At 45.6% G+C, this 21,731-nt stretch overlaps 1 protein-coding gene across 1 annotated transcript; it reads right to left on the bottom strand.

Annotated features, from left to right (window-relative positions):
• Nucleotides 1–406: 406 nt before the first annotated feature.
• On the bottom strand, nt 407–11,768 carry LOC128414879 (cytochrome P450 2J4-like). The gene is made up of 9 exons (XM_053390806.1): nt 11,333–11,768; nt 9,371–9,533; nt 8,370–8,519; nt 5,832–5,992; nt 4,340–4,516; nt 3,976–4,117; nt 3,598–3,785; nt 2,899–3,040; nt 407–997 (listed from the first exon to the last, which is right to left on the bottom strand). The coding sequence occupies exons 1-9, from the start codon at nt 11,510–11,512 to the stop codon at nt 819–821; spliced, it is 1,482 nt and encodes a 493-aa protein (XP_053246781.1). The 5' UTR covers nt 11,513–11,768; the 3' UTR covers nt 407–818.
• Nucleotides 11,769–21,731: the final 9,963 nt, after the last annotated feature.

Here is a 21,731-nt window from a genome sequence, read left to right as displayed (position 1 = left end):
TTCTGGACAGTGACACCCACCTTCTTGGTTCCATAAACTCATCCCCAGTGTCCTGGCTTGCCCTACCCTGTAAAAAGGATTATTCATTATAGCGGTTTGCACAAACCCGCTAAGGAAGATAATAACACGAAACAACTCAGAGGCCATGAACGAAGGAAAGGTAACAACAACAAGAATTAAAGGAACTATTGGAAACTCAAGGCAGTAGAGATATAAGATGATCAGAGCCCCACCAAACCTGAAGCATGGGAAGCCCCAATAAAAATTTATAATTTGGTGGAATATTTGGACTATATGATATGTATTTTTTTAATTTGGAATATTTAATGTGATTTGATTGAATTGTTAAAATGGAAAATTTAATTTAAAAAAAAATTTTTAAAGGAAGATAATAACACAATAAAATTCAAAATAGTAACAATTAACTTCACATTTATTCAAAATCCAGTTTAAAATGTTTCATCTAATTAATTCTACAAAATGGATGAACTTGACCCAGTGACCCCAGCTTTTCAAAGTCTCTTAGCTGCCCCCCCCAGTAATGCCCCTGCCCCTGTGGGGTGATATTGCCCACTTTGGGATCCGCTGCACTCAGACCTTATTCACAGGTATTGTTGTGTATTTCCAGGCTTTTCCTTTGCAGTCAGGAGGTCTAGAAACTTATTCCTTGTCTCACGACAAAAGTTTTGATTCTCAGGACTCTGAAGAAGCTACGCAACCCCACACCAGAAGTCGGCGGCCTTGGGTTAACAGCACAGCATGTTTTCACCTTGCAACTTTTCCTAAGCAGATTTCCAAAGAGACATGAGATGCCGGGTCTATCGAGGGATAGCGCAGATCTCAAAGTAGTGAGGCTGCAAAGTGCCCCCCAAAATAGGTTCTGTGTTGACATCTTTTGACCCTTCCGCCAAGTGGAAAGTGAACGCTTGCAGGAGGTTGGAGAAGAAAAGAAACATCTCCGTCTTGGCCAGGTGATCTCCCAAGCACACTCGCTGCCCTGTAGGAGAAGGAGAGAGATGAAGTCAGGCTGTGCACCATAAGGACATAAGGAGAGCTCCGCAGTTGGATCAGGAAAATGGGAAACCCATCTAGTCTGTTCTCACAGTGGCCAACTAGGTGCCAATAAATTTACATCCATTGCCATTTGGAGAACTCTTAAGTTGAAAAGCAGGGCATACCTTTCTCAGAAAAATAGTACAGTGGTACCTCGGGTTAAGTACTTAATTCGTTCCAGAAGTCCGTTCTTAACCTGAAACTGTTCTTAACCTGAAGCACCACTTTAGCTAATAGGGCCTCCCACTGCCGCCGCGCCGCCGGAGCACAATTTCTGTTCTCATCCTGAAGCAAAGTTCTTAACCCGAGGTACTATTTCTGGGTTAGCGGGGTCTGTAACCTGAAGCGTATGTAACCTGAAGCGTATGTAACCCAAGGTACCACTGTATCTAGATCTTTCACAACCCTTTTGCTCAGTATTGACACAAAACCCCACCACCCTCTGCTGCTGAGGGCCTGAGGTTAAGTGCTCATTAATGTGGAGATTTCAGGCTCATCCCAGGGCATGAAGATGCATTGGGAGCCTAGAGGGGCAAACTGGATTCCCATGGGGAAATCTGCTGACCTGAGCCAGTGGTGGAACATCTCCAGGAATGGCTTAGAACAGGCATAGGCAAACTCGGCCCTCCAGATGTTTTGGGACTACAACTCCCAGCATCCCTGACCACTGGTCCTGTTAGCTAGGGATGATGGGAGTTGTAGTCGCAAAACATCTAGAGGGCCAAGTTTGCCTATGCCTGGCTTAGAAGGTCCTCCTTCCCTTCCCCACATCTGAAACCCTGGAAAGACACTGCCAGGGTAGACAAGGCAGCCCCCTGTGTTTCTATGAAATTGAGCCCCTCCTAAGAAAATATGTATTCCTACTGGCCATGATAGCTTGTCTCCACAGCTGGAGAGGCAGCAATGCTTCTGAATACCAGTTGCTGGAAACCATGGAAGAGGACAGGGCTCTTGTGTTTGAATCCTGCTTTGTAGTGATCAGGTGGGATTGCTATGAGGAATTATAACAAATATAGAGTAAGCCATCTGTGTCAGCAATGAAAACATTGCGTTGACTGGGTTTGAACTATTTTGATATGATTCTTGATCAATCCACATCTCTGCATCCCTGTTCCATTTCTCTTTCTTGACAAGTCACATACACAGCCCAGTTGCTTCGCCAGGCAGGCATCCTGGGACATCAAAGACAGTGGGAAGTTTCTTTTCTGATATGTTAATCTTAGGATGTTAATCTTAGGGCCAGGAAACAGGTTTCACATAAAGGTGATAATGATTGCTGTCCTCCTGGCCGTCCTTCTTATCATGTATATTGCTTGTTTATCACCTCCCGGGGTTGCCAAATGCACTCCTTTGTAGTTCTGTTTTGTTTACCCCAGAAATACGTGTGCTTAATTAGTTTTGGTAGTTTAACTTTGTCCTCACGTGGGGTTTGTTGAAATGCTCAGAAGAAATCTGATTGGTTCTTACGAACACTCTGTAAAAGTTCTTTTGTGTATAAAACGACCTGGGCCGGAGGGTGGAGGGAGAGATTATTATACACACCCTTCCCAGAGTCTTGCTGGTTCAAGCCTCTGTGTGCATTCTTATTAATCAGAGTTCAATCCTTCCTTTACTTTGAGAACGCCTCACTGCTTGAAGGCATCTCACAGGCGTCTGGTTGGCCACTGTGAGAACAGAATGCTGAACTAGATGGGCCATTGGCCTGATCAAGCAAAGCTCTTCTTATGTTCTTCATATACTCCTTGGGCAGCCTTAGGCGTGCTACTATGTCTTTCAACTCCCAACAATGCAAAGCAAAACCCTCAAGGAAACCACCAAGATTTTGTCTCCAGCCTTTTCATCTACCTAAAGAAAATGGAATGAAGGCTTCTGGACAAACAAAATTTCCGTCCTTGTCAAGGAAGTGGTTGGGGTTGAAGCTTTCAGGCGTCGCCCATTCGTTGGGATCATACAAGGCAGAAGCCATGTTTGGAAAGATCATGGTGCCCTGGAAAGAAAGAGTCAGAGATTCAGTCCTGCCTTGCTCCAGGGAAGCAGATCATACTCTCAGCTCTCAGTTCAGTAAAACCCCTCTCTCAATTAATTGCATGATTCGCTACCAAACTGGAGAAGCAGAGGGCTCTGGCAAAGAGAGACTCAATTGGCCTCTTGTTGGCCAGAGATAATGCTCTGAGCATCTTCACCTCTCAGGTATGGTGCAACATCTTCTGCGATGGGGAAAGACACAAAGGCTGTGTGGACACCATACTTGTACAGCACATTTAGAGAAGATGGCTTCTCCCACAGAATTCTGCGCACTGCAGTTTATTGAGGGTGCGGGGGGGCTGTAGCTTCATTGTGGGTAAACTACAGTTCCCTTGATTCTCTGGGGGAAGCCATGTGATTTAGATGTACAGTGGGCAGAATGTCATTTCCTGCCCAAGAAGAAAACATGGCCAGCTTTCTTTCGATGGTAGAACTAAAAGTGGTATCTGATACACCTCTGCAACGTTTTCTTAGACATTTGAAGGAAGCAGGGGATGTGGGCAGTAGAGGTTCACTTACCCTCTTAATGGTAAACTGTCGAATCATGGTGTCCTTCACACATAACCTGGGCAACCCAACCGCGATGATGTTGCTGAAGCGCTGGACCTCATGGACCACGGCATTGGTGTAGGGCAGCTTCTTGCGATCCTCGCCGCTGATCATTTGACCGGGAGCCACAACCGCATCGATCTCCTTCTGGATGTTCGCTGAGTGGAATCCAAACACATTTATTTACACACACGAAAAAGCGCATGCAAAACTTTTTAGCAAATTCATCCCAACACAACAGTTGGTTGGCATGAAAGACATTTTGCTTTCTTCCGCATCATTCAGAAGACGCAGCAGTTGAACATCATTTGCACAATTTGAAAGTGGTGCAGCGTTACATGATCTCACCTTGGATGTCTGGATAAAGCACCATATACAGAACTCCCCAGTAGAGAGTGGTGCTGGATGTCTCTGTTCCACCCAAGAAGAGGTCAAATATACACTGGATCATGTTACTTTCATCGTAGGCTGGTTTGGGCTGGTCTTTCGTCTGCAGAAGAGAAGAAATAGAAAAATGGACACACCTAATGTCACCCTTGCAGCTGTAACTTTTCAAGGGCTTGCAGCTAAACATTCATAAAGGAGCATTTCCCAGCAGGAAGAAAAATACAAATTCTAATTGGGGATGGAGCAATTGCTCAAATTATGGAGAAGAGGATGAGGACAGCACATCCTGATCATGATTCTGGTCATGAACAAAGCAGCTACTTACTTTCTCTATCTGAGCAAGGTAACTATAAATGAAATCTTGAGGGTCATCTGAGAGTCCTGCAATCTGGTGCTTGTTGATCTCCTTCCTTATGAACGAACACACAAAGTCTCGGGCGGTCAAGGCCTTCTTGTGAGGCCCTGGGATACACTTCATAAGCCAGGGCATGACATTATAAATCTGGGGAAAGAGACATGAACAGATGGAGGTGCGGAGAAAGTCACTGTTCAGTATTAGAGCACCTGTCCTGTGCACAGAAGGAGACAGGTTCAATCCTTGTCATCTCCAGGTAGGTCTGGCAATGTCTCCACATCTGCAACCCTGGAGAGTCGGTGTGGACAATACTAGCTGGAACCGAGGTCTGACTCAGTGTGAGGCAGCTTCTTCATGTCCAAGGCAACCATGGGATCGCTTATCTCTATATGAACCTTCCCAAGCAATGTTCAGGTCATCTGGGAAAGCCCTGAAGAGGCTTAGGTGACAGCTACGAGGAGCTGAGCCTTCAGTGGAAATCCCTCCCTAGAGAGGCCTGCCACACTCTTTCAACTATAGGGCTGGTTGAGGCCTAGCTGCTTCAGAAGGCCTTTTAGGTAAAGGTAAAGGTACCCCTGACCGTTAGGTCCAGTCGCGGACGACTCTGGGGTTGCGGCATTCATCTTGCTCTAAAGGCCGAGGGAGCCGGCATTTGTCCGCAGACAGCTTCCAGGTCATGTGGCCAGCATGACTAAGCTGCTTCTGGTGAACCAGAGCAGCACACGGAAACACCGTTTACCTTCCCGCTGGAGTGGTACCTATTTATCTACTTGTACTTTGATGTGCTTTCGGACTGCTAGGTGGGCAGGAGCAGGAACCGAGCAACGGGAGCTCAACCCATCGCGGGGATTCGAACTGCTGACCTTCCGATCAGCAAGCCCAGGGCTCAGTGGTTTAGACCATAGTGCCACCCACATCCGCCTTTTAGGTAGTAGGCTGAAATAGGATACCCTCCAACACATCGAGGCAAAAAACCAGGTGCAGGTCTTCCGGGGGAAGTCATGTGACCCATGCGAGAGTGTGGCCCTGAGATTGCGGTGCCCACAATGAGCAGCATGCTCTCATGAGAAAAAGTGAGATGTCCCGATTTTATCAGAACACTTGAAGGGTATGAAATAGTTCAATAATTTCTGAACTGCACCAGAAAATACTTCCCATAAATGACATGTGAACAGAACATGAATCAAGTTTGGTTTGGGGTAGAACTTTGAAAGATTTCTAGCTCATCTTCAAGTTCACTTACATGCATTTTTTTTAAAAAAAACTTTTTGGACTCCTTGGGCCTTCCTTCAAACTTAATTATCATAATAATTGTTAAATATCATAATAAATATGATTGCATTTATTTTCTAAGGAAATTCTTCCCTCACCACAAACTGTCTAGCAAAAGTGAAACCTTTTACTGCTGTTCCTTTCGGGAAAGGAAATATTGAAAAGCAAAGCAAAATAGCGACTTGCTTACGTTATGACCGAGACTGCCTGCAAATTTGAATATGGCCTCCATTGCTTCCAGGAGCTCGTGAAATTTTTTGTCCTCAGTAGAGAAGCGATGCCCAAACACCACGGCGCAAATCACGTTGGAAACGGCGAGGGTCAGAGCGAAGGACGGATTCATGGGTTTCCCTGCAAATGGAATCATCAAGTGCCCATTTGTGAACCAACCCTGTCAATGTAGCAGAAGAAACGACAACCAACATTTGCCCCCCTGGTGTCCTCCAGATGTTTGGGACTACAATTCCCATGAGTCCCAGCAAGCTTCTGGATCCAGCTTGGTCACGGGAGGCTCAGATAGTTGTCGTGGCTAGAAATGCCTTTTACCAACTGAAATGAGTACGTCAGTTATGACTGTTCCTGGACTGGGAAAGCTTGGCCAAAGGCAGTTCATGCATTGGTTATTTCAACGCATGAATGCTGCAACACAATTGCTACCAGGAGCGAGGCCTTGTCAGCATATGTCATCTGTGCTCAGAGACCTGCAATGGCTGCTGATTTGCTACCCAGCCAAGATCAAGTTGTTTCCGTTAATATATAAAGCCCTTAACAACTTGGCACCTGAAAGGTCGCCTTGCCAAATATATGCCTAATTTGTAAGAACTCCATCTTTTAGTTTCTTCCTATTTCCACCACACTTTGCTTCCTGTTGTTGGATAAGTTGTTTGTTGTTTGGTTTTTGTCCAGGGCGGGGGGGGGGGCTGCTTTAGGAAAATTTATTTGTTGTTATCCATTATTATTGTTGTTGTTGATTAAATTTCTATACAGCCTTTCATCCAAGCATCACAGAGCAGTTTACAAGATAAAAACACAAAAATCCATGACATAATTAATTAATTGAATTTGTATACCGACCTATACCTGCAGGTCTCAGGGTAGCTACACCACAAAATCACAATATACACAAAATACATAATAAAAACAAAAACAACTCAATAAGCCAGCCCAAAAGTTACAAAACAGTCAACCAGCAATGCAGGATCTGACCCCAAGATAATTCCTACACAGCTGGCTATTTTGTAATTTTTTGGCTGGTCTTAATAAGTATACTATTTTTGGGTGAGATGTAACCATAAACAAAAATAGCCAAAGTGTGTGTGGTGGTGTGGGAGATGCTTCAGAAGAAAAGCCCCAGTGTGGGCCGTGATGTGATTTCAGAACTGTAGAAAACTTAAATTCAGAAGTAAAAGAGAAGCGTTTCTTTCATGCTACAAGTCTGAGATATCAAGAAGTTCTTATCTCAGCCATGCTTATTATTTCAATGTGAAGCAGCATCGTTTGATTCCTGGGATACCTTAATTGCCTTGCAAGACCAAAATATTTTGATGCTGAAATTCTCTCATTGAGTAAAGTGGCAACAGAGACATGGGGACACTTTTCTGGTTTAATCTGAGGAATCAGCCATGGCCTCTGCACTCAGCCAACCCAGGATGCAGATCTGAAGAGCCAGCAAGGGGCAGCAGTTAGAGTATGAAACTAAGATTTAAAAGATCCAGACTCACACACCCTCTCAGCCTTGAAGCTCACTGGTTGACTTTCATATATCACTCTCTCTCACCCTAACCTACCTCACAGGGTTGTTGTGAAGGTAAAAATGGTTGGTGGTAAGGAAGATCAGTGTATCCTGCCTTCAGGTCCCTGGAAGGAAGCTTGGCTATAATTGCAATAAATGCAAGTATCCAGTGCTTTTTTTTCTGGGGGGATGCAGGGGTACGCATAGCCCTAAACCAGGAGTAGGCAACCTAAGGCCCATGGGTCACAAGCAGCCCACAGGGGTTGTTTAACTGACCCATGAGCCACCCCCAAACCGAGTCACCCACTCGGCAAGTCTCCACGTGCTGTGCTAAACCGGCGCAGCACAGCATGGGGACTCGTTTCCACAGTGCCAGAAATTGCATCTGCACAGACACAGATCCCAGAAATCGTGGCCACATGCGCGATCCGGCTCATGGAGGGATTTCTGCTGGAGTGAACCGGCCCAGGCAAGGTAAACCTTGCCAACCCCTGCCCTAAACATTTTGTGAATCTAAATTTGGCCTCATTGAGGGGCAGAAAATGAGAGTGCCCCTAAACATTTTTTTTAAGCACTGCAAGTATCTATTGCAGTTCTTCATACAAGGTTTGGAGAGGAAAAAAATCTTGGCTGCACGATTCCAAAAACCTGCTGGTTTTCCCTTGGTCTCTAGCCAAAGGTATTTTGTTTGGTGTTTTCATCTCCTCTTTGAGAACAGGAGAAGAAAGCAGGCTAAAACTGGAATCCAGTGCAATCAGTATTTATGGCTTGCAACCATTGGTCAAATCAGATGCCTATTAGCACAGACATAAAACGTGAATAAATGCATGTTCCGTCTAAGATGCAATCAAAACTAAGAGGAACCTTAAAACTTCCTGAGGTTGCTCTTAGATTTAGCTTGCTGAAATTAATGAGAGCATAAGAAGAAAACAGGGTTCTGGACTGGAAAATAAATTAAAGGGCACATTCTCCCTCCAACCCTGAGCTGTGCCGTACCTTTAGTGCTCCTAAGGTTCTCCACCAGGTGATAAGCTTCATCTTGGATCTGGTACTCCAACGTCCTCTTCCCCAGCCCCAATGTCTTCAGAGTCATCAGCGAGAACTTCCTCTGGTGCTTCCATGTACTGCCCGTTGACAGCAAGATACCTGGAGGCATTGAAAGTCAGCTGTGGACTGCTGCAGTGACCCATTATTTGCATTCAGAGCACAGAATCCAAACCCTTCGAAATTATGCTAGGAGGTTGCCACCAAAGCCCTGTTTCCAATGCCAGGACTTTGACTAGCATAGACCCTGACTCCAGCTACAAAAGCTGAGGCTGCTAAAGAGGCCAAAGAGCATATTGGCTGTGAGCCCTGGAAGACATTCTTCCATCTGTGCTGGGAGGGCAGAGCCCTGAAGGACTGACGGATGGATGGATGGATGGATGGATGGATGGATGGATGGATGGATGGACTGACTCCAGCTACAAAAACTGAAGCTGGTAAACAGACACTTGAGCTGGGATATTGCTTGGGTGTGGGAGGGTGGGTCGTTGCTCTTATTGATTTCTTTTTGTATCTTTGTTTTATATCTTATGATTTATGCAAAATACATTTTATTTATTGTTTATGGCTAATTCTGTCATGATCATACATGATATTTCATGCCATAAACTGCCTTGAGCATCAATTTGTAGGAGGGGATCAGAATTAAGTGCTTGTGAAAATTCATCAGTATTTGGGTGCAAAACAGTTTCCCAAATATAATGCAAAAGGGGTCTGGGAGGAGCTGCAAGCCCCTCTCTCTGGAAGCTGAGGAGCTTGTGGGGTCTTGCTAAGCCAAGATTTGAACCATGTGAAGCAGCCAGTTGATTTCATAAGCAATAGGTTTTTGAGCTCTTTATAACCAAAGTCTACTAAAGAGGAATGCCACTAAAACCACAGAGCCACTCCTTCAATTCTGTTATGGGAACAACATGACCCTGTGATTCCTACGCAAGCGAGACAAACAGCCTTACCTTTATTGTTTGCCAGAGCTCTAAAAAACGGGACTACTGGCCGGCCAACTACATCTTCTGGGTGGGTGGTGAGACCGTCTTTCACAGCTTGGAACCCATCCAGAACTACCACAGGGTGAAGACCAAACCATACAGTATAGATGTCCCCGTAGGATTTTGCCACCTGTAGGAAAACACCAGGGAAGCTCAGGCAAATAAAAACCACACCCAACCTTTGAGCAATTCTGTTCTTAGTTTTGGGTTGGGCTAAGTTCATTAAATTCATGCATCGCTTCCCAATTTTAAAAGCTCCAAAGTTTTTTGGGGGGGGTTTGCAGCGAAGTGCCTAGTAATGCCATAACAAAACCATCTGAACACATTAAAAACAGCAATACAGTATTATATCGCTGGCCAGGAAAACAAAGAGGTCTTTGCTTGGTGACTAAACAATGGCAAGGTTGGTGCCTGGCAGGGCTCCCTGGGGAGAGTGAGGCCACTTTGCCCTCCTTGCAACCTTCTAAAGCCGTCAGAGCCACGTACAGTGGCTCACAAGGGGCTCGATAAACCTTGCTGATTGCTTCACATTGCAATCGGCTCCAAAGAGGAGATGGGCTGAATCTCAGTGGCAGACAGTGATGGGTGAATCTGAGAGTTTGGGCATCTCTCAGTTTCTCACTTTCTCAGTCTTAAATGCAACCCTCCACATTTCTGCAGCAATTTGAAATTTTGCTTTTGAATCCTCATGAAAAATCACTCAGCTTTTTAGAGGGAATTTCTCCTAATAACCCTATTTTTGCATGCAGTAGAATCATAGAATCTTAGAGCTGGAAGGGACCCCAGGGGTCATCTAGTCCAACCCCCTACAATGCAGGACTCTCAGCTAAGCCATCTATGACAGATGGCTATCCAACCTCTGTTCAAAAACCTCCAAGGAAGGAGAGCCCACCACCTCTTGTGGGAGACTGTTCCACTGCTGAACAGCACTCACTGTCTGAAAGTTTTTTCCAAACGTTTAGTCAGAATCTCCTTTCTTGTAACTTGAAGCCATTGGTTCAAGTCCTGCCCTCCAGAGCAGGAGAAAACAAGCTTCCTCCCTCCTCCGTGTGACAGCCCTTAATATATTTGAAGATAGCTATCATATCTCCTCTCACTGTCCTCTTTTCCAGGCTAAACATACTTTATGGACTTTATGGATAGAAAGAAAAGTCAAGGTAGCCTATAAGTAAAATATAAATCTATGGCATGCACAATACAACTTTAAGATTCTAACTTAATAAAATCAGTATCCTACCCTAATGGCCAATAGAGTCATCTTCATATGCTATGACACTGACAAACTGGAAATAACATGCAGAATCTCATGAAAACAAACATTCTGCAAAGCCAGTATCATACATGTTTTGATTGATCAGCCTTCTTCTGACAGATAAAGAATACAGAATTCCAACTTGAGCATGAATCCAGAAGGTATAATTGCTTTTACGATGTGCTGCAGCAAGAATTCGTTTCTAAATTTCCAAATTTTAAAACGCGGAGACTTCTAACAGAGCACACTGGCCAACCCCCCCCCCAAAGTAATCATCCTAAAGACAGCCAATACCCTAATTTGAAAATAAGGGGGCTGTGGCCACAGAGACCCCAGAATTAAAAAAATCGTTTGACAACCAAGACTTTAGCATATCCAAAGTTCCAAAACCTAGAGCATCAAAAGAAGCCCTAAGATGAGTCAGACTATTGGTGCATCCAGTGACTTGTCCATAGTGACTTGCAGGTGATTTTTAGGGTTTTAGAGAGAGAAGACTACCATCAGATGCTGGAGATTAAACAAAGGACCATCTGCATGAACAACGGAAGCTTGACCACCGAGCTTGACCACCATTCTCCTATCAATTTCCTCTTATCAACCCACTGGCCATTAAGCTCCCTTTTCTATTGCCTGTTCCTCTATCTTGTCGGCCAATCAAACTGCTGGGAAATAGATACCTTGGTCAGGCTCTCACGAGTGACGTTGAAAAACCTCAGCTGCCATAGGCATCCGATAAAGGGGAGAGGCGTTGGTCCTGGAGGGAATTGTCGTTTTCTCCATTGCAGCTTCACAAACTGGACAATCAGGAGGCAGAAGAGGAGGAGGAGGAAGATAGAACTTAGTGCCGGCATTTCCATGACTCTGAGTTGCAGAGAGGCACGAGTCGGGCGCCTTGCGCTCTGTCCCGTGGGTGTGAGTGCATCTCATTTGCTGTGCCTGAATTTCAGGGCCTTCCCCCCCCCCCCCAATTTCAGATCCTTTCTCTGAACAGCTCCAGGCAGGCACTTTTCCTGCGTCGTAACATGTTCGGAAACTTGTTTTATGGAAAGTTTATGAAAATCCTCCCTCGCCTGAATACGTCAGATAAGTCTAGGAGCGATTAGAGTTACAAATTAATTTAAAGATGACAGCTGACACATTTGGTTGATCTTTACCTGGTGCATCAACTGCAGCTGTAAAAAGTATGGTTGGATGAGCACTTCTTGGGTAAAAAAAATCTGTCTTTTGTCATACTTCCTTGGTGCATTTGCTTTTAACAGCTTTTACGCTTTGTGTACTTTATGGACTCATTGGTCACTTTTCGTTTGGAAAGCAATGGAATAATAATAATAATAATAATAATAATAATAATAATATCTGATTTATCTAACCTACTCTACTGGAGAAGACAGAAGTGCCTGGCGTGCTTTGGTCCATGGGGTCACGAAGAGTCGGACACGACTAAACGACTAAACAACAACACTTTACTGGAAGACAAAGAAATACAGTGGTACCTCGGGTTAAGAACTTAATTCGTTCTGGAGGTCTGTTCTTAACCTGAAGCACCACTTTAGCTAATAGGGCCTCCTGCTGCCGCCGCTGCAGGATTTCTGTTCTCATCCTGAAGCAAAGTTGTTAACCCGAGATACAATTTCTGGGTTAGCGGAGTCTGTAACCTGAAGCGTATGTAACCCAAGGTACCGCTGTACATTACAGTCTCAGGAAACTGCAAATAATCACAGTATCCACCAACATCAGATGCAATTATTAAAACTGAGAACAGAAACAATAAAACTTTCACACAATTCAAACAAAATGCCCCCCCTTTCCTTTTTACAATAATCACTGAAACATCTACTATTTAAACAGGCAACCTACTTGAGTGACTTTTTCCCTCATTTTTGTTTTGGGAACCTATCATTTAAATAGTCAAAAGAGATGTGCCAAGTAACAACCTTGTTTCCCATTGAGAGCAGTATTTTAGGGCCAGGTGTGGTCTTTTCCTGTGGCAACTGGTTTTCACTGGGCTGGGTATTCCTGCCAGGGCTGTGTGGTCCAGCCAGCCATGATATGAGGATGTAACTTAGCATTCCTGCAATAGTGCCTATATAGCAGACATAAGTCCTTTGGCATAAATTTGATTCATGGCAGGCAGTATAAGTTTTTACCAAGTTTTTGCCAAGGTTATGGCACTGTCCTGAGCCTCTTTAAAAAACATTTTAACAAAAAGCCAAAGCTCTTCACGCATCACTCTGCAACCCAGATCTGATGGGTATATTCCACTGAGTAACTGAGCACAGGTCACAAATGACGTCTTTTTTATTGGTATCAAATAACTGAACCAAATAACTGTTTTGAAGTGCCGCTTTGTAGGGGCCCAGGGAAATGACATACAGCTAGTGCCAGAGAAATAATATTAATAATGATGAATAGCAATGAGGATGATGAGGAAGAAGTTGTCAAACCTTATGCAAACTAAGGCATATCGGTCTGGAATCAAAGAGATAGATAGGTCAGTTCAAGAGGTTAAAGATACAGAGATAATTCAGGAGGCCCTATTATAGGGTGGATCTAGACACAGAAAAAACCCCACTATAAATAAGTCAGAAATTAGATTGTTATAACAAAATTTAAAAAATCTCTATGGAAAATTGCATTTTAAAATTTCCTGCTCTCTGGCACCATCTGGTATTGCATGTTTATAGCACATTCAAATGGCTGTTTCTTTACAGCTGAGTCCACTGTCTGTTTTATCCCCCGCAGAACCCCTCTTCTGCAAGCTGAGTTGCATTCAAACATTCAACAATCACACAAAAAACATTCAAACACCTAAACATTTAAAACCAGTCAGTTCTATGAACAAATCAATTAGAGCCAGTGTGGTGTAGTGGTTAAGAGCGGTAGTCACATAATCTGGGGAACCGGGTTCGCGTCTCCGCTCCTCCACATGCAGCTGCTGGGTGACCTTGGGCCAGTCACACTTCTCTGAAGTCTCTCAGCTCCACTGACCTCACAGGGTGTTTGTTGTGGGGGAGGAAGGGAAAGGAGAATGTTAGCCGCTTTGAGACTCCTGAAGGGGAGTGAAAGGCGGGATATCAAATCCAAACTCTTCTTCTTCTTCTTCTAGTGAGACTCAACAGTAAATCATAGAAGCAAATTGAGTCATAAAACCAGCCTGTAGCCAATGGCACCTGACTACATGCATGCTGATAGTATCAGTTGCCAACAGATTGCTTCTGTGGCCTGGGATTTATGCCTGTAGCTCAGGGGTCAGCAAACTTTTTCAGCAGGGGGCCGGTCCACTGTCCCTCGGACCTTGTGGGGGGACGACTATATTTTGAAAAAACAATGAACGAATTCCTATGCCCCACAAATAACCCAGAGATGCATTTTAAATAAAAGGACACATTCTACTCATGTAAAAACATGCTGATTCCCGGACCATCTGCGGGCTGGATTTAGAAGGCGATTGGGCCAGATCCGGCCCCTGGGCCTTAGTTTGCCTACGCATGCTGTAGCTTTTCCAGGAATGCATTTCGTTCTTCACACCTTCTAAAGATAAGACAAATGGTGATGAAACTCTGCCTCCAGCTCTTCCATTCTGTCCACCCAGTTCCCTTCTGCTTTGACCAAGTTCCTTCCACACAGGCCTTTCCCATCTCATACGCCCTTCTACTCCCAGAGATTAGACTGACAACCAAAGCATAAATTTAGAAAATTGTTTTGGAATTATAATCAAAGGAATTGCAAATACATGAAAAAGGTGTCTTATTATGGCACTTGGAAGACCAGCTATTTATTGTGGCACTTGAGGCCACATGTTTCTGATGAAAAACTTTGTGCAGCACTTAATCTTCCTGCTGCAAGACTCCTTGTGTGTGTGCATGTGTCTGTTTGTGTACAATTGCTAAAACAGCTGCCAAGGCAATAGTAAGAATGCTCATTCAGTTGTCTTCAGCTGCTTCCCCACTGGGCAGACTAGGGAGATGTGGGAGAAATCTGATTCTGTTCACATTTAAAAGCAGTGCTTTGTAATTTTCAATTTCCAAAACAGGATGTGAAGCGAAGGACAACCATCCCTGGAAATTCACACCTCTCCAAATTTTGCAAAAATGCATATACTAAGGTGTAGTGGTTAGAGTGTTGGAGCAGGAGCTGGAGGTCCAGGGCTCAAATTCCAACTCAGTCATGAAGTTCATTGGGTGATCTGGGGGCAGTCACTGCCAATCAGCCCAAGCTATCTCTCAGGGTTATTGTGGGGACTGAATGGGAAGGGGAGAACCTGGCACACTGCCTTGAGTTCCTTGAAAAAAGCTGGATATAAATGCAATGAATAAATTAAACAAAGTGTGCATAAAATTCAACGTAAGTGAAAATAGCATACCAGAAAGATTAGGCAGATAATAATAATAATAATAATAATTTATTATTTATACCCCGCCCATCTGGCTGAGTTTCCCCAGCCACTCTGGGCGGCTCCCAATCAGTGTTAAAAACAGTACAGCGTTACATATTAAAAACTTCCCTGAACAGGGCTGCCTTAAGATGTCTTCTGAATGTCAGGTAATTATTTATCTCTTTGACATCTGATGGGAGGGCGTTCCACAGGGCGGGCGCCACTACCGAGAAGGCCCTCTGTCTGGTTCCCTGTAACCTCACTTCTCGCAATGAGGGAACCGCCAGAAGGCCCTCGGCGCTGGATCTCAGTGTCCGGGCTGAACGATGGGGGTGGAGACGCTCCTTCAGGTATACAGGACCGAGGCCGTTTAGGGCTTTAAAGGTCAACACCAACACTTTGAATCGTGCTCGGAAACGTACTGGGAGCCAATGCAGATCTCTCAGAACCGGTGTTATGTGGTCCCGGCGGCCACTCCCAGTCACCAGTCTAGCTGCCGAATTCTGGATTAATTGCAGTTTCCGGGTCACCTTCAAAGGTAGCCCCACGTAGAGCGCGTTGCAGTAGTCCAAGCGTGAGATAACTAGAGCATGCACCACTCTGGCGAGACAGTTTGCGGGCAGGTAGGGTCTTAGCCTGCGTACCAGGTGGAGCTGGTAGACAGCTGCCCTGGACACAGAGTTAACCTGCGCCTCCATGGACAGCTGTGAGTCCAAAATGACTCCCAGGCTGCGCACCTGGTCCTTCAGGGGCACAGTTACCCCATTCAAGACCAGGGAATCCCCCACACCAGCCCGCTCCCTGTCCCCCAAAAACAGTACTTCTGTCTTGTCAGGATTCAACCTCAATCTGTTAGCCGCCATCCATCCTCCAACCGCCTCCAGGCACTCACACAGGACCTTCACTGCCTTCACTGGTTCTGATTTAAAGGAGAGGTAGAGCTGGGTGTCATCTGCATACTGATGAACACCCAGTCCAAACCCCCTGATGATCTCTCCCAGCGGCTTCATATAGATATTAAAAAGCATGGGGGAGAGGACAGAACCCTGAGGCACCCCACAAGTGAGAGCCCAGGGGTCTGAACACTCATCCCCCACCACCACTTTCTGGACACGGCCCAGGAGGAAGGAGCGGAACCACTGTATGACAGTGCCCCCAGCTCCCAGCCCCTCTAGACGGTCCAGAAGGATGTTATGGTCGATGGTGTCAAAGGCCGCTGAGAGATCCAGCAGAACTAGGAAACAGCTCTCACCTTTGTCCCTAGCCCGCCGGAGATCATCAACCAGCGCGACCAAGGCAGTTTCAGTCCCATGGTGAGGCCTGAATCCTGATTGGAAGGGATCCAAATGGTCCGTTTCCTCCAGGCGTGCTTGGAGTTGTTCAGCAACCACCCGCTCAATCACCTTGCCCAAGAATGGCAGATTTGAGACTGGGCGATAGTTGGCCAAATTGGCCGGGTCTAAAGATGTTTTTTTAAGAAGCGGTTTAATGACCGCCTCTTTCAGCGGGTCTGGGAAGGCTCCCTCACAGAGGGAAGCATTCACCACCCCGCAGAGCCCATCGCCCAGCCCTTCCCGGCTTGCTTTTATCAGCCAGGATGGGCAAGGATCAAGGAGACAGGTGGTCGGTTTCACTTGTCCAAGCAGCCTGTCCACATCCTCGGAGGTAACAGATTGGAATTGATCCCATGTAACAGGACCAGACAGAACTCTAGCACTCTCCCGCCCTGGCCCTGCTCCCACGGTGGAGTCTACCTCCTTCTGAATCTGAGCGATTTTATCTGCAAAAAACTTGGCAAAAGCATTGCAGGAGATCTTGGGGTCCCTACCAGGCCCCGGTGGTACAGGTGGTTCCGATAGATTGCGAACCACCTGAAAAAGTCTCCTGCTGCTGTTTTCTGCAGATGCAATGGAGGCGGCGAAGAAGGCCCTCTTCGCCGTCGCCATTGCCACTTGGTAGGCTCGACGTTGAGCTCTAACCCGTGTCCGGTCTGATTCAGAATGAGTTTTCCGCCACCAGCGCTCTAGCCGTCTCAACGATTGTTTCATCACCCTCAGCTCCGGGGAAAACCACGGGGCTGTCCGGGCTCCATGCAATCGGAGAGGGCGCTTCGGAGCCAGACAGTCAATAGCCCTGGTTAACTCCGCATTCCAGCGTGCCACCAGGGAATCAGCTGAAAGGCCATCAACTTGGGATAAAGCATCCCCTACCACTCTCTGGAAGCCAATTGGATCCATTAAGTGGCGGGGGCGGACCATCCGAATCGGTCCCACCTCCCTGCAGAGGGGAAGGGTTGCGGAGAAGTCCAGTTGCACCAGGAAGTGATCTGACCATGGCACTTCTTTCGTTTCGCTTTTAGTTAGTGTCAGATCACCAACATCCATAGAGGTGAACACCAAGTCTAAGGCATGTCCACGGCTATGAGTTGGGCCAAACTTATTCAGAATTGCATAGCAGAATTGCATAGAAACACGTGTTTAATTGAGGACACTTGCTGGTGAGTTTTTACGAGGACTTTTTTAAAAAATCAAACCAATCCAGAAATGTGGAGAACTGAAACTTACAACTGGAAAAGTAAGAAACAGAGAAACCAAAATGAGCAGATTTCCCTGTTTCGCTCCTATACAATAGCCAACGCTTCCTTCACACTTTTTAGAAGGCATCTACACATCATGATCAACAAAGAAGCTGAACAGGTCAACGTAGGAGTTGGACTAAGAAAATCACCATCCTCATCATTTGCTCTCCAAGGAATGCTCTTTGCCTGGTGGCAAGAATAATACCATTGCTCACTTGTTCTTCTTCTGCAGACTGGGGAGGAACAGGTTGTGGCAACCCGTTTGTGGGAGGTTTTAATGTGCCTTTTATCGAAGCATAATCAGTGGCTTGAGGTGGTTCCCAGAATTCAAACCTTCAAAGTAAAGCTGGCTGGGGAGAGATCACATCACAACACCTGAACAGCAACTTTAGCTTGAGACTCATGTTAAGGACAGCGATGATTCACGGCTGTTGTCAGACCGGTTTCTCCAAACAAATCCATGAGGAGAGGCATGCAATTAGAACCAAAACCTTGAGATATCAATAATTGCACAAGCTTCAGACCAGAGCTGGTTAGATTTCTGAGTTGTCATCAGAATTCTGAGTCTGAGATGAGCCAGGAGCCAAGAAATAACACCCGTGAGAGCAGCCAGCGGTCAGGATCTGACAGTCAATGAAGAAACCAGAAGCTGTGAGCAAAGGCTCCGTTTTTAAGTTCTTGGTTTTTAGAAAAAATCCTCTTGTATGTGCTGTTTTTAATTGATGGAGTAAGCTGGCCTGGGAAAGGCCAGAGCTCAGTGGGAGAGTATTTGCTATGCAGGCATGTATCCCAGTGTCACGGTCTGGTTTACAGGCAGTTGAAGTCCTGGCAGAGGACGTCGGGACCGGGGGCAAGACGGAGGGGTGGGAGCAGGAATGAGAGTCTGGAAGCTAGGAGTCAGGAAGCCAAGGGTCCGAGGGTCAGGAAGCAAGGAGTCAAGAAGCCCAAGGCAGGGAACGTAAAGGGAAATGCTTACCTTATATCCCTTCCCAGCTCTTGCCACCAAGTGCTGTGAGTTACCAATCAGCCTCACCTGTGTGGCCACACCTTGCCTCTAGAGAACAAACTTAGGAAAGCTCCAGTCCTGCGAAGCCCTACCGGTCACAGGGCCTGGCTCCTGCACGCACTCCTGACACCGAGGCTCAATTCCTGGAATCCCCAGGTAGGGCTAGGAGAGACCTTCTGTCTGAAACCCTGGAGACATGCTGCCAAGCAGAGACCTAGATCTAAAGAGAGAAAGTTGTGTTTCAACATTATGTAATAAATGTCTCCCACTGATTTAAGTCTGGCTAAAGTTCTCTGGATGCTTGGCTGGCTGGCCGGCTGTTGAAAGTGTTTGCCACCATTCCACTATGCCCCCAGGACCATAGCTGTCAACATTTCCCTTTTTTAAAGGGAAATTTCCTTATTCCGAATAGGATTCCTCGCAAGAAAAGGAAAAAGTTGACAGCTATGCCCAGGACCCCCGGGGCCTCTCCCACAATAACAGTGACATGACATGAAGCGTCGTAAAATATCCCTGAGCCATAAAAGAGCTAAGAAATTTTAGTAGAACAGGCTCCTCAGAAAAACCCAGCGGCAACTGCCTATTGTGGTAAGAATTAACAACACAAAGCATTGTAACATTGAATGTTGTAAAAGGTTCAAAGGTGGCAACACCCTAAAGACAACAAAGTGAAATCTAATTTCAGTGGGTGTCCAACGCTTTTATTGAATCAATGTGATTATTCCTCACATGTTTCACTGACAAGTTGTTACTTAGGAAGGGGGCCAGAGAGGGAGAGAGATGGTATAAACCGGCATTTTGAAAAGCTTTGGGGCTGGTTGGCAATTATCTGGGCCCATTTCCCTCTGCTTTCAGGTCCATTTATGGCACTACAACAGCCTTGATCCCCCTGGCTGATGACATTTGCTGACAGGAGGAGTGTGACTCTGCTCAATCACCTTGATCTCTCTGAAGGTTTTAAAACTATTGACCGGGGTGCTCTTCTGTAGTGGCTCTGGGCAGTGGTGGGGTTGGAGACCCTTGTATTACAGTCGTTCTGCTTCTACCTTCAGGTAACAAAAACAACAACAGTTATTATGGCTATCAAATTCGTATGTTGTTGAGAAGATGTACAAGGCACAGAGCTGGCCCAAGACATTTTGCTGCCTGAGGCAAAGGACAAGATGGTGCCTCCCCTTCCATGTTCAGAAGGTGGCTGGTCTGCAAAATGACTCAAACGTCAACACTGGCAACAGGATATCAGCACTCCCAGCACACCTGAGGGTTGCTGGCTAGTTCAGTGGGGGCAGAGCAGCCACAGAGGCAGTACTGCTGCCACCCATCAGCAACTTCGCCCTGAGGTAGTTGCTTCCCTCTGCCCAACGGTTGTGCCAGCCCTGACAAGGCACTTTCAAATTGCTTTGCAATGTGCGGTCGCAATCCTGCACTGGACCAAATGCTCATTGGCATTACAAATGCCTCTTCCACATTAGGAAGGATCGGAAAGCATTAGGTAGAGCACATTCTATAAGCAGAAGGTCTCCTGTTCCATCCCTGGCATCTCTAATTAAAAGGACCAGATGATTGGAAACACTTCTTGAACGTCTCAAGAGGCCAGATCTGGTCTTGGGTGAGTGTTACAACACAACGTGCAAGAAAGAGATCCAAAAGCTCAGGAATTTGGCACATGCTATAGGTACATGCTACAGATCCAAGCTTGGGGCATGATACTGTTAAGTTTGAACATGCAAAATGTGGGCTGATATGGCTTTGTCACTCTAATTAAGAGGTCTGATTTAATGAGACAAATGCCTAAATAATTAATACCACAATTTAGAAGATGTCTCAATATGTTTACTATTACAACTTTACCGTAATCTTGCTCAGCAAAATGTACATGAATCTATGCAAACTTCATCGCAACTCTGTGAAACTGGTTTAGCGTAGCCTTGGCAGCCCAAGTGCTAGGAAATGTGTGGCTAGTCTTTCCCCCAGCAAATATTCAGTTTACTGATGATGCAACTATTCTTTACCGTTGCTGTGTTGCAATGCAGTATTTCTCTTAATTAAAAGCTGACAGACAGACAGACAGACAGACAGGGTTTTATACTTTGGAAATGATCCCAAATTCAGGGGGTGGGAAGCCTCATATTTCGCTTATTTACAAGGGCTCTTGGGTCTGTAATAGTGTACAGCGAGTCTTCAGCTCAGCTCACATCTGCAGGCAATCTCTACGGATGCAGTTTAAAAGGTGGTTTTAAAAATGTGGGCTGGGGGCTTCCTCAGTAGGAGTCTGTCAATGGGAAGATCAGTAATGTGTTCCCCTCCGCTCCCAGCTTCGTGAATTGTCTGTCTTTCATTACCGTGAATGGGATCTACTGCCGATGGGAGTATGAGATATGATAGAAGTATGTTAATGGGTTTTTTATAGCTGCGGATGGTCCTACGAATGGGCAGGAGTCGGGGTCTGAGCTGAGTGCTTGGCAGATTTATTCATTCATTTGGGGGGTTATAGGCCTCCTTTCTCCTCTGAGAAATGAAGTACTCCAACTGCAGCAAAATATTAGAAACAGGAGAAAGCCAAAAGTCAACAGAAAAACAACCTCTTAAATTACATATACCGTATTTTTGCTCTATAAAACTCACTTTTTCCCTCCTAAAAAGTAAGGAGAAATGTGTGTGCATCTTGTGGAGCGAATGCAGGCTGTGCAGCTATCCCAGAAGCCAGAACAGCAAGATCCCTGTTGCTGTTCTGCTTTCTGAGATTCAGAATATTTTTTTTCTTGTTTTCCTCCTCCAAAAACTAGGTGCGTCTTGTGGTCTGGTGCGTCTTATAGAGCGAAAAAGATGGTATATAGGAGGGAGCAGTAAAACATGGAAACCCCCCAAAAGCTAGGACTAAACAAAAGAAATCTGTGCAACATATAATTCAAGAAAGAGCTGGGAAAGTACAATGAAACCAGTAGAGGATGTTGTGATGCTCACCTGACTTCCTGACAGTTGTGTTGCTTCTGCTTATCGGGAAGAAGACGTGGAGGTTCAGGGGAGGTCAGCACAGTGTATATGCACTGGCAGGAACACCAGATTAGCCCCGATGGTGTAGACGCACCACATCCACCTTAGACCTCCTCTTCTCTT

This window comes from Podarcis raffonei, chromosome 5, assembly GCF_027172205.1.
Source record: "Podarcis raffonei isolate rPodRaf1 chromosome 5, rPodRaf1.pri, whole genome shotgun sequence".
Classification (NCBI taxonomy): domain Eukaryota; kingdom Metazoa; phylum Chordata; class Lepidosauria; order Squamata; family Lacertidae; genus Podarcis; species Podarcis raffonei.
This window is presented reverse-complemented; position numbering and strand designations above follow the sequence as displayed.